The sequence below is a fragment of the Tribolium castaneum genome, chromosome 6 (assembly GCF_031307605.1).
Source record: "Tribolium castaneum strain GA2 chromosome 6, icTriCast1.1, whole genome shotgun sequence".
Classification (NCBI taxonomy): Eukaryota; Metazoa; Arthropoda; class Insecta; order Coleoptera; family Tenebrionidae; genus Tribolium; species Tribolium castaneum.
The window spans coordinates 6,495,069-6,507,494 of record NC_087399.1 but is presented as its reverse complement, the minus strand read 5'-3'; the positions used below and the strand labels follow the sequence as shown (position 1 = coordinate 6,507,494).

The window sequence follows — 12,426 nt, the reverse complement described above, 5'->3', positions numbered from 1 at the left end:
TAGCCTAGATCTAATTTTTGTTGAAAAAGTGAGCTGGGAATGCGAACAGAAACACTAAGCCCTTTAGTAGCAAAATTTATTGATTTAATACAAAATTTAAGTATCAGAGCATCACCATCAAAAAATATCACACAAGTGATGTAGCCGGTAGTTCCCCCATCATTCACTCTCGACCAAAAGCTCCTCAAACAGCCTTATCAAATTATTAATCCCTTCCAGATAGTTGTTATCAATCTGGTATTTCTCGGCCGGGAAGGCATGAGCAAAATCAATCATCTTCACCGTAGCCCAAAGCTCCGACTTCTGCTCGGTGCACAACTCGTCCAAAATATAAGTATAATCCTGTCTTTTACTCTGCATATCCTTATCGTAATCGTTTTGGAAGGAGTGGGTCCGTTTCAGCGTCCTGATCGATTTCTGCCACACATTATTACTCCTATTCTTCGCAACGTAATCGTCGAATTGCTTCAATTTAGTTGGAGAGGTAGGTGTTCGCAAAATGGGGCCTTCTTTGGTCAACTGACCGCTAAATCCAGTTGAAATCTTCTCGTTGTTGAGAACAGCGAGGCTTAAAGGCCGGTAAAGGCTAGTAGATCGTTGTAATTTTAGAATTGGTTTGGGGTCAGTTTTGCGCAACTCGCGGAGTCTCCGAGCGTCGTAAACAAGGAGAAGAGACGAGGAATAGAAGTGGTAAGTGCGCTGTTTGCGGGCCCACATTTGAATTCGCCATAAACTTGCCAAGAATTGGACTATTAGGCTGCGACAAGGCGGGGACGTCTCGGCGTTGAGGAAAGTCTTCAAAGCTGCGAAAAAACGATTTAAAATAACTTTTAACGAATTTTGAATTTTTGTAAAGTCAGGTTGGCAACACCAACGCGGTTTAAGGTAATTCCACAATCAACTAAAAAATGTAATAGGACAATACATTGTCTGCGTTGGTCGGAAAACACAATTCTGACCAGGAAACTTGTACTGTTTAAGGAAAATTGTAATATTGGGCAAAATAAGCTTTTTTCAATTTCGTCAGGTTGGCGGTACTATCCTACTTCAAATGCTTAACTGAGCGAGAATTTTAGTGTAATTTTTCTAAAAAAAGTGTAAAACCGTCGTCAAAGACGAGTTCAATGATCGTGAAGTGCCTACGTGGGGCCTATTTAATAAAATTGTAAAGTTTGAGAAATGAAATTGGATCGGTAAGCCCTAACCTCACTTTTATTTTAAACACTAAGGACGATTTGTGCATTATTTAACTAAAAAACACGAGTTTTTGTGTGTTCATAAGTCAGGAAATGTGATTTTCAGAATTTGTTCTCAACTGGATCCAAAAATATGAATTTCGTCGTCATTAAAGCATGGTTGGTAGAAAAATATTCCCTGACCGGTTGGTAGCAGTGTTACATTTGACAAAAGTGATGGCGTCGAAAAAATTTTTGAATTCCGAATTATTTTACCTAAGAACAAGCAAACAACAACGAAAACGTATGCTAGTGACAAGAAAAATGAAAATTGACGTGTTCTGGATGTGAAAACGGCACTTCCAAAGCGAAAATTCAATCAACCGGTCGGTAAGTCCTAACCTCACTTTTGACCTTACTAACCTAACGGAACGGTGTCTTTATTAAGAGTTTTTCCGTAATTCTTGTCAAACTTGGCCAACTGGTTGTTGTAAATTTGATAGACTTGAAAACCTGGGATGCAGAAGGCGAGGTCGCGCTTCGAGTCTTGATACTTTGCCTAAAATTTGAATTAATTTTTGCCGTTTTTCCAATGCCGGTTACCTCTTCATTGACGATTTTCTCATAAGTGGCTGTGGGGTCCCACGTCCTTCTCCCGATCTTGATGTCCATGACGCAGGGCTCTTTGTAATGTTTCGTCAGATCTTCAAGCACTATGCAGTCGATTTCCGTGCCCTTGATGGGCACTTTAACCGTCCCGAAGTACTTGGGGACAAAATCCTTCAACTCCCTTCTTGTCTCATCGCTGGCTTTGCTAACTTCTTCGTAAAACTCGACCTCGCGTTGGCCACACTTCGGCTTGGTGATGGGTTTAAGTACAGTGCCCTTGTGCTTAATCATACCTTTTTTGCAAATTTTGTAAATTTCAACATTTCGCATGTACACACTGGTTACCGTATTGTTTTCCCTTGATCATATGACCCGCCACTTGATTTTCGAACAATTGCATATCGGCAGGGATCTCTAGATACTCTTCATCTTCTTCCACTGGATCAACGAGCGAAAAGGCGGCACCTTTACAGCCCGCGTACAAGCTGTCTTGTTTATGAATTGGCATTGGTACGACTTCTGATTTTCCCATTTTTTCAAGCTTATCTGATCGGCTAAAACAACCATAAATGTGATAAATGCGATTATTAAGCCGGGGTTATTAATTTTTCGCAAATTGAAAGGAATTAAGCGATAAGTCGAGGCGGCTATGACCTGACGCAACTTTCGATTTCGAGGCGGCTGTGACCTATCAAATGTCACTTTTGTTTATTTTTTTCTCATCGTGTGGGTACAATCTAATGACAGATGCAACTTTCGATTTCTCACGGCCAACTGAGCCACATTGCAAAGGGTTCGAAACAATTACACGCGCGCCATGACTGCAAAATAATTTAATATTGGTTGGCCCTGAATTTAACAAAAGCTTGTAAGATGCATGGTAATTGTTTTATCATGGCCAAGTGGGGAACCAAATTCGTGGGTGCCAAATTTATGTCCCCTAATCCTTTTAGAATTGCAAACAAAAATTATTTTTATCGATTAAACACTCACTTAGCGCATAACATCATCATAAATTCGCTTGAGTGCCTCGCTTATCATAACAATCACTCGATTGTTATTTTAACGTTTCAGGATAAACGTTTTTCAATTGCATAATAAAATGCAATGTTTATTCAACAAGACATAGTTGACCCTTGAATAATCTCGTTAAGGTATTTTCATTATCGGGGCCGAGATAAATTAAATATTTTCCAACAATAAAACTCGTTGGCAAATGAAGGAAAATGTCACCTTGATGACTAAAGCCAAGTAATAAATTTTGCGCCTAAGAGAGTCGGCGAAATCTTCCAGTGACATAATTTGGGAGCCTTAAACTTGACTTGAATTAGATTTATTAGGGACAAAGTTTGCAACATGAATCCTTATCAGACGCTTTCTAATAACTTTCCCAGAACACCCGGTATAAAAATCGGCGAATTTAATAGGTCACTCTGATAATTGCAATTATTTGTAAAAAGTGCAATTGTCACGACCGTTAGGCGCTTGTTCGGAGGTCAACAGCCCCTTCGCGACCTTTCCCCCGAATAAAAAATATGAAAAAAAAATTATTTCACGAATATTTTTAGAATATGATTCACTTTTTCCCTGAACACAATTAGCGGGGTCTTTGACGCTATAAATATGTAATTTGATCCAACACAAGCTCAAAAAAATAATACAACATAAAATATAAAAAATGTGGCCAGTTCCAGGTGATAGTCCAGGGCACAAAAACCACTAACCTACTCAACTTCGAACCAAAATTTGCGTATTTTGTAACCAAATTTGCACAAAGAGCACTGCAAGATGTTCATTTTATTTAAAGAAAACCGTTTTGGGCGAATCTTGAACCGTCACAGTGAACAAAACCACGTCACTTTGATTTGTGCAAATTTGACACCTTGACGAGTTATTTATACGCGAAAAGGCGCATGCGCACTGTCGCCAACCATAGAAGTAAAAAATTGACTCCCTTTCTCCGGTGATGAAAAATGGAAATTTCGCCAGAAAATCCCACTCGATTTATGTTGGCAATTTGTACGAAACGGCTAATCTAGCCAACTGTTGTTGACACCACAAGTGTTTGTTTAATTTTTTCATTGCCAACGCATTGTGGCGCGAAATTTGAACTAGATTTTTAGGTCTGTTGTTGCCATGACGTGTTTATTAGGGGAATTACCGAGAACCGCCCTCAACTTACCGCCGAAATAAATTTCGCTCATCTCCTCAAACAGGATGTATCGATTGCATTGACTGCGATTTCACGGAAATGTTATCAACGTTCGCACCCACGTGTTAATTGTTTTTTCAACCGGAAATCGCGAAAGTTTATTTACTCGAAAAAATCGTGTACTCGCCGCTAATTCGCCCAATCTCTGTGCATGTATTTTTAAGTCGTCCTTCACTCCACTTTAAGAACACACATTAAAGATGTGTTTTTATAGCGACAATACGACGATAATAAAACGATGACTGACTTTTTGCGACTCGAGGAGACCTTTTCAATAAAATAAATCACTCGGTTTACGAAAATAGAACGGCATGAATGACATCCGATCGAACCTTCGCGGCTTTGCCAACAGTATTTTACACGAGGAAAAATCGACATCAGTAAACAAATCAATTAAAAAATTGTTTATTTGATTAAAATACATATAGATATTTATTTGGTGTATTTGTAGAAGCCTTCGCCGGTTTTCACGCCCAGTTTTTTCTCATCGATTAGTTTTTGTACGGATTCGTTCGGTTTGAAAAGGGGGTTATCAGGGAATTTCTTGTGCCAGCCTTGCATGATGGCGTGCGAGGTGTCATGTCCCACGTAGTCGGCCAGTTCGATGGGGCCCATGGGGTAGCCAGCCCCCAGCTTCATGGCGGTGTCGATATCGCGGGGCGAAGCATCACCTTCGAAAAAAATTCATACATATTTTTTGTGTTAACAGCCTTTCAAAATTTTGACTTGTAATTACTGTATACTGCCGTTAAAAAAAATAGTAAGGTAATGCCGTTTTCCTTATTTTTTTTATTTAGAGATGTTACTGTCTTGACTAGTATTTGCCTTCATAAAGTACTACTTACCGATATTGAGAAATTTCTAAAAATTATGTATGCAAATTTTTTTGAAAATGAAACTATACAAATTACAAATTTTTTAACTAACAATTAGAAAAACTTTATTTGCCACAACATTGATCACATATTAATTATTTATTTAAATGTAATTTAAAAATTTAGCTCGCTTACATAACAAACCTAAAATAAAATATTAATTCATAGTAAAATTTTAAAAATCGGGTTTTTATAAAAAGAAAATTAGAAACGAGATTAACGATTTTGTGTATTGAAATTTTCAAACATTTGTTTTTCCACAAAATTAAAAATCAAATTTTAGTATATGATTAACAGAATACTTAGTAATTTGACATTGGTTAATGCAACTTAAATAGCAACTTTATGAAACGAGCCTTAGCGAGTGTCGTACGAGTGTTTTAAATTAAATGCGAGTTACATACACTATTTTTTTACGATCCGACTGATTAAAATTAAAAGACTTGCATTTTTTTTCAAAATGATTAATTTATTTTTAAAGTCAGACTCAAGGCAATCTAATAGTTGCTGCCATGTTACATTCTCATTGGTCACAAGTTGTCCTCGTGGTCACTACTCTGCATTACCATTGGTTACAAGCCAGTATCATAATGATTTTCATTAAAGTACAGGTCACAAACATTTTTAATCAATCACTTCAGGAATGGGAGTAGAAAAAATATATAACATTATAAGATAGTATTGTTTTCAGCTAATTTTTTTTATATTGGTGAAGGTTAAGTTATTGAATCAAACTTTAACTGTCGTTATGTTAAAATATTTCAATAAAAGATTAGCAAAAAATGTTAGGTACAATGCAAATTTATATATTTTTTAAATAAAACACCCTATATTGTGCATTTTTGGATATATAGAGTGTGTCTAAAGTAACGCATAAAATTCATATTATTCTGATTTTTCAAAATAAGCAAAAAAATAATCGCCCCTTATAAAATTTTTTTTTTTTCTAAATTTTTTATTTATCACTTCAATTTTTTGCACTTACTATAAAGATAAAAGAGTAATATCTACTATAAAAAACAGTAACCAAAAATATCGATTCCCATTTAAAAAAATTAAAAATAGCGGCATTATTGAGAAACCAGTGATGTCACAAATGTTACCATGTAGCATTTACAAAAATAAGCTCGACCTGTTCGAGGATTTTTTTGAAAAATGACCTTCAACAAATACATAGTTCTTAATCATAATGTTGTTTCACCAGTAGATTTTGCTAAGTTTTTGAAAAAAACCTCAAAATCCAATAAGAAAAAAAACCGGGTTGACATAAATTTACTTGGAAAAAAAATCCTAAATTTCATCTTGACAGTCTGAAGTCTGAAGAATTTTTCGGTATTTTATAACTCGATTTATTTTCCATTCGTAGAGCCTTATTGGCAATAAAAATATTTTCAAAAATTCATTTCGTTTTGTGTAACTCAAGTCGTATCAGATTTATTGAACGCCTGTATTTGCCACAAGCTTGGCAACCTTAAAGCTCTCAGCTTCGCTTCGAGCTTCAATATTACATAATTATTACCTCTCTCCATCATCCTGATGGCTTCTGCTATATAGGGCACCAGAAGCCTGTTAACAATAAACCCGGGGGTGTCCTTGCAGGTGACGCAGGTCTTGCCCACGGCTTTGCCCCACGCCATAAAGGCCTCGTACGTCTCCTGCGACGTCTCCGGAGTCCTAACAACCTCCAAAAGCTTCATAACGGGCACGGGATTGAAAAAATGCAGCCCCCCGAACCTATCCTTCCTCTTCGTAACGGAGGCAATTTCGGTAATCGAGAGCGAGCTCGTATTTGACGCAAACATGGTTTTGGGGGGCGCGACCTCATCCAAATTTTTGAACAATTTGTGCTTAACATCCATGTTTTCAACAATCGCCTCCACGACCAAATCGCTGTCTTTCACAGCTTCGGCAATGTCGGTGCACCCCTTAATCCGGGCCTGCGATTCGCTCACGAATTTATTAGCGGCTTGCGGGTCATCCTTGTGGAGTTTTTTGGCGACTCGTACCAAGTTTTTCGCAATGCTGTCTTCGGCTTTTTTGATCAAGTCGGGGTTGACTTCCACGATGGTCACGTTGTGGCCGGTTTGCGCGGCCACCTAAGCAAGGGGGCGAATGTTAGGTTAGGTTCGGGTGGTTTGGGGTACACTTACTTGGGCGATGCCTGAGCCCATGAGGCCGCCCCCGATCACAGTTACGTTTTTTATAACTGCGTTCATGGGGCTTGAAGTTGAAAGGCTTCGCTTGATGAACAGGTTTAGGGCCATTTTTTCGCGTTCGGTTACGAGTAAAAAGTGGTGTGTAATGCGGATTTTGTTTGGTTTATTAACGATACAATAACTAGGTGAAAGTCCAAGTTTGTAACCTATGATCGACTCCCACCGCTACGTTTGTGTACTTTTTAATCATTTTATCGTTTATGGCGAGATTAGGGCTCAGAAGTGAAAATCATCGTGCCGATGGTTTAAAAATAATCCGCTTTCGATAACGAGTGCGACTTTTGTACCTGAATTTATTTAGGTATTATGTAATAAAAGTGCAACATCATTCAGTCAAGTGGTACACAGGAGGGTTCCAAAATGGGGCTATATAGCAATCCCTGTTATCAATTTATCCACTTTTTTCAAAGAAATACTTGAAAAAAAATATAATTTTGGGGAAATTTGTGATTATGCAATCAGCAATACACGTGTGAGAGGTTAGTTGCATTCTATAAGTTGTCAAATGTCATAAAAACACCAACTTTTGTAAGAAAAATAATTTATTTCTGATTTAAAAAAGTACACAATTCTCGATTATCAACAATGGTTAATGTAATGAAAGGCGTTTTGGTGACCTGGTAAGGCCCTAACAATTTTTTTGAGTTTTTGTTTGACATAACCTCAATCATGCCAGATAATCCAAATCTCCGGGAATCCCAAACTGCTTATTTAAAACCTTATCTTCCATCATAAACTTCCTTTTGCACCATGATTTGACCGCGAAGATATTATCAGTCCATCGATTTGCTGCTTCTTTTACCGGTTTTATCTCACTTTGCATTAATTTCAAATTTTGAGTATCTGTGTGAGATTTCGACAGAGATTCGAATTTTTCTTTCTGTTTTTCCAGTTTTTCAATTTCCTTCAAAATCTGGCTGTCGTCCCAATTCTCTTTCCCCACCTGCGCTTTTTCCATAGTTTCGTCAATTAATTTCAATTTTTTTGTTGACGATTCTAATTTCGTTTGAAGCTCGTTAAGTTTGCGTTTTTTCGCGTTAAGTAATTTGCTGTAATTAGGATAAAACGTGTTTTTGGCCCGTCTATACCGTTTTTCGGACACTCTCCCAGTTATCTCAGTGATCTCCGTTATTATAAGAGATACGAGGTCGGTTAAATTAGGGCAAAGTTGCGCATTTTTATGCTGAACAATTATTTGAAAAAAAAAATTGTAATTTTCGTTTTTATTTTTTCAAGTGAAAACCAAAAGAACTAGACGTAGGACTTTTTCGGGCACTTTTTACAAGGAATCTAAATTTGTCATCGGATTTTCCTAGGCTTGCTTGATGTCAGAGTTACAACACTTAACTTCGTTTTTTTTATGGGAAAAAAATAAAAACGAAAATCATTTTTTTAAATTTCTCTCAATAATTCAAAAACTAAAAATGGCACATAAAATTTTCTTTCAGAAATTGTTTTGCATACAAATGCACAACTTCTCAAAAAAACGGACACCCTGTATAATATTTACCTGGGAAAAGCCCAAAAGTAGACGGAACTCCCGATCTTATCCTTATCAACAGAACCATCATCCACCAAAGCTTGGACCACTTCTTTCACAGAATTCGCCGTAATTCCTTTCTCCTTTGGCGCAATTATTTCCAATTCATTCATTTGATAAAAATCCCCAGTCTCGTGAAACAATTGCAACATCCTAGCCTTTTTCTCCTCAAAACTTAGACCTTTTTTCTTGAACATTTTCCCCTAAAAAATGCGTTGTTTCAGTGACCAGGCCATGAAACAATTCCTTTTGTATTTAGATGAGACTACAAAACTAGGCCGAAAATTCATAATTCAGGACTTGGATGAAAACCACTTATTTATTTCAGCCGATATTTTAGAGACATTACAGGCAAAAATCGACGATCTGATGGACCAAATTAGCTTCCCAGTCGCCGAAAAAAGCAATTAATTTTTTGTAATTTGCAAAAGTGAGGTTATGTCATATTGATGTGTGGTCATTCGAATTATAAATAAAAAGCGCAGCATTTATATAATGACGTGTTTTGCTATAAATAATATCGTTGCGGGCCGGTTTTCGTCCATACTTACGCAATAAGGCACTAATTAACTGTTTTTTCAAATTGTCGGTACAAATAATACAGTTCCCTGTAAATTGGAAGTGGCTACAATTACGCTTCTTTGATAACCGACTATTCTACAGTTGTTACGCCATCACGAACATTTTTACACACAAATGATAAGAATAGAATTAAGCAATAGATAACGGAAACGTGTCACTAATTATAATTTTTCCCTGATTTAATAGCCGCCGTGACGTAACCACAGCCACATGTCAAACGTCACAATTGACTTCTTTGGTTATGTTCCGTTTGTCAAAGTTATAAAACGAAAAAACGCGTTTCTCGGCCACAAATCATCAAGTGTGTTAAGTTCCGTGTCAGTGCATTTACCCCCATCATGACGGTGCCCACCCCCAGCGAGAAACTCCTCACCAATGGCTCCACCACTCCCAAGCGCCAAAACGGCCAAAAATCGGGCCTCATGAAGCTATCAAGTTACGTGCTAGCCTTGCGTCCGTGGTCCCTCAGTGCCAGTCTCATGCCCACACTGTTGGGCTCCACCATAGCGTACAAATACCCCGGAGTTACCGATTTCAACTACGCCACCCTCCTGCTCACAATTTTCACCGTGGTGTCGGTGCACGGCGCCGGAAACGTCGTCAACACCTACTTCGACTACGTCAAGGGGATCGACAACCGGAAATCGGACGACCGGATCCTGGTGGACCACATTCTGACCAAAGACGAGGTGGTGTCTCTGGGGGCCCTTTTATACTTTGCCGGCTGTGTGGGGTTCATTCTCTTGGCGGCGTTGAGCCCCGCGAAGATGGAGCACTTGGCTTTGGTCTATTTCGGGGGGCTGTCGTCGAGCTTCCTCTACACGGGAGGTATAGGCTTCAAGTATATAGCCCTCGGGGATGTGCTTATTTTGATTTTGTTCGGCCCCATTTCGGTGCTTTTCGCCTTCATGTCGCAAACGGGGCGCGTCGAGTGGGCGACGATTTACTACGCCATCCCTCTGGCCCTTAATACTGAGGCGATTTTACATAGTAATAACACAAGGGACTCTGAGTCGGACAAAAAGGTGGGAATTGTGACTCTGGCGATTATTATCGGCCACACTGCCTCGCACGTCTTGTACGCGTTTTTGTTGTTCACCCCGTATATCATGTTCATGGTGGCCTCGTTGAAATACTCGAAATGGTTCATGTTGCCTCTAGTCACGCTTCCTAGCGCTTTTAAAATCGAAAAACAGTTCAGATCCAACGATATACACAGTGTGCCCAAAAAGACTGCCAAATTGAATTTGTTTTTCGGTGTTTTGTACGTGCTGGCCTGTAGTTTGGTTCCAGCGCTGCCGTACGTCACCAAAAGATAGATGTACGAGCTCTTATTAGTTGTATTTATTTCTATTAAGTTATTTTTTACTGTGTTGAGGAACTGCGTCAAAAGGGGGCGCTAGTGCGGGTTTGCGGCTTGGGGTCCAAGCCGCAATACCTTCTCATTTTCGTTTGTTACGTCGAGATTATTGTACTTATGACAATGAACAGTCACGATCATAAAGAATGTCATCCCTATAAACTGTTGGGTCGTAAACGTCAATAAACATGATTTCGGGTTTTTACTTTTGTAACATCAACGATATTCTAATCGTGTAAATTAATAAATGTAGTCTATTTACTCCAAGTATGATCAAAACTGTATTACGTAATGTGTTAGCTTTTTAAGTAGTACTTATTTACTTATTTTTAAACAAAAGTAGGTGTACTAAAGTTCAAAACCAACGTTAGTTACATTCTGTTCCAGTTGTTAGCCACTTTTAATTTAAAATTTTAAATAGTACCCTCTATTTTTTGAAACATTTTTGTTATAAATTTTTACTTATCTTTAAATAATCTTTTTTTTGTTAGAAATTTTGCCTTTAATTTAATGTTTCTAAAAGTCCTAGTCTTTTGTCAAGTATTTACCAATAAAATTCTAAAAAAAAGTGATTATACAAAAGGACGAAGTCGCTCACAGACAAACCGAAAATGGGGTCTTACTTAAAACGAATCATCCGTTTTTAACCGCAAGTTGTTAAAGAAACTCGGCTTCGCCTCGGCTGGAATTTTTCTTTATTCAAAACGGTTGCAAAAAATAATAACGATGTTTCTCCATTTATGGATTCTATCAATATGAACTTACTAATATTTGGTCCTTCGAGCCGGATAAAGCAGCCATGTTGGCCGTGGAAAAATTATTTCACAGAAAATGTGTACAAAGTTAAAGGTTTTGCAAAATTTACACTTTTAAGCTAGAAATTCATTTATTTGGCCAAATTAAAAAAAAAATTGGAAACCTCAAAATTTAAAGTAAACTTTACAGTTTTGAAGCAACAGATTTTTGACTGATTTGACTTTGCAAAGGTAAATTCGATATTTGCTGGCCAATTCTATATATTCGTAATAAAAAAAATTATTTTATTAATCGATTTACATGAAAACGAGTTGAATACAACATTTATTTTTCGAATTTGACTCAACAAGGCTTGAAATTGCTTTAAATCTGTTAGAATAGTCAGACATTTCGTATTGAAAAATGCCAAATAGTTAAATAACTATTATGTTTGCTTAGAAACAATTTTTTAAATTTTAAATGAAAAATTATTATTGGAATTAATTATAAATTCACTGTTTTAGTTTTCAAATATGAACATACTCCTATAGATTGACTTTGTCAATGCAAGGTAAATGGTAACTTACTTTGAATTAATTTAACGTTGGAATAAATTTTAACTTGTTTTCTGTACGCCGACTCTAATTACATGTATATTATACGATTTTAATATCATTGGGGCCTAAAATCTAATAGTCGAGAAAACACTCGATGATGTGAAATTTACATTTATGACCTAAAAGATCATTGCTGTGGTTCGTAGGGGTGACATTCTTTCTGGTCGTGACTGAACCTAATCAGGTGATTGGCTCTTTCAAGGCGGGGTTTAGTCCCTGATTGGCCAATTATAAATCATGTATTTTTATAGCTGATTAATTTATTGTTAATGTTGATGAGTTTTGTATGACGTTGTGTAAGAGATTTTATAGTAAATCATTATAATTTCCGTTTGTTTTTATTTTGTGTGTCTAGACTAATATTAAACGAAACGCTTGGTAGTGGTAGTAGGCGCCATTTGACGTTTGGGGGCGCTGCAATCGCATCTCTTCCAGTCACTGCTCAGACTACTTCAATTGACAATAACGGAAAAGTCTGCGTAAAAATATCAAATAATTTATTCGT

At 37.3% G+C, this 12,426-nt stretch overlaps 6 protein-coding genes across 7 annotated transcripts in view; 3 read left to right on the top strand and 3 right to left on the bottom strand.

Annotated features, from left to right (window-relative positions):
• Positions 1-59: 59 nt before the first annotated feature.
• On the bottom strand, positions 60-4,177 carry Ipk2 (Inositol phosphate kinase 2). 2 transcript variants are annotated; one of them, XM_008198557.3, is made up of 5 exons: positions 3,967-4,177; positions 2,130-2,338; positions 1,779-2,077; positions 1,599-1,734; positions 60-803 (listed from the first exon to the last, which is right to left on the bottom strand). In XM_008198557.3, exons 2-5 carry the CDS (start codon positions 2,314-2,316, stop codon positions 160-162), a joined length of 1,266 nt encoding a protein of 421 aa, XP_008196779.1. In that variant the 5' UTR covers positions 2,317-2,338; positions 3,967-4,177; the 3' UTR covers positions 60-159. The 2 variants fall into 2 exon arrangements, with proteins under 2 accessions (XP_008196779.1, XP_973009.1); XM_967916.4 differs by lacking the exon at positions 3,967-4,177 and adding an exon at positions 3,509-3,676.
• Positions 842-12,426, top strand: part of LOC662061 (mutS protein homolog 4) — a 35,010-nt gene continuing 23,425 nt past the window's right edge. Inside the window, exons 1-2 of the mRNA XM_015982680.2 lie at positions 842-1,193; positions 1,303-1,565. The gene's annotated coding sequence lies outside the window, so the exon portion shown is untranslated. The remainder of the gene's footprint in view (positions 1,194-1,302; positions 1,566-12,426) is intronic.
• On the bottom strand, positions 4,386-7,352 carry LOC661810 (hydroxyacyl-coenzyme A dehydrogenase, mitochondrial). The gene is made up of 3 exons (XM_967949.5): positions 7,022-7,352; positions 6,391-6,967; positions 4,386-4,667 (listed from the first exon to the last, which is right to left on the bottom strand). The coding sequence occupies exons 1-3, from the start codon at positions 7,133-7,135 to the stop codon at positions 4,429-4,431; spliced, it is 930 nt and encodes a 309-aa protein (XP_973042.1). The 5' UTR covers positions 7,136-7,352; the 3' UTR covers positions 4,386-4,428.
• On the top strand, positions 7,566-9,123 carry Tfb5 (Transcription factor B5). The gene is made up of 2 exons (XM_008198556.3): positions 7,566-7,707; positions 8,852-9,123. The coding sequence occupies exons 1-2, from the start codon at positions 7,673-7,675 to the stop codon at positions 9,036-9,038; spliced, it is 222 nt and encodes a 73-aa protein (XP_008196778.1). The 5' UTR covers positions 7,566-7,672; the 3' UTR covers positions 9,039-9,123.
• Positions 7,612-9,317, bottom strand: LOC661856 (meiotic nuclear division protein 1 homolog). Its single transcript, XM_967988.4, has 3 exons — positions 9,179-9,317; positions 8,598-8,830; positions 7,612-8,136 (listed from the first exon to the last, which is right to left on the bottom strand). The coding sequence occupies exons 2-3, from the start codon at positions 8,822-8,824 to the stop codon at positions 7,755-7,757; spliced, it is 609 nt and encodes a 202-aa protein (XP_973081.1). The 5' UTR covers positions 8,825-8,830; positions 9,179-9,317; the 3' UTR covers positions 7,612-7,754.
• heix (heixuedian) lies at positions 9,387-12,250 on the top strand. The gene has a single exon (XM_968030.4). It carries the CDS (start codon positions 9,548-9,550, stop codon positions 10,526-10,528), a length of 981 nt encoding a protein of 326 aa, XP_973123.1. The 5' UTR covers positions 9,387-9,547; the 3' UTR covers positions 10,529-12,250.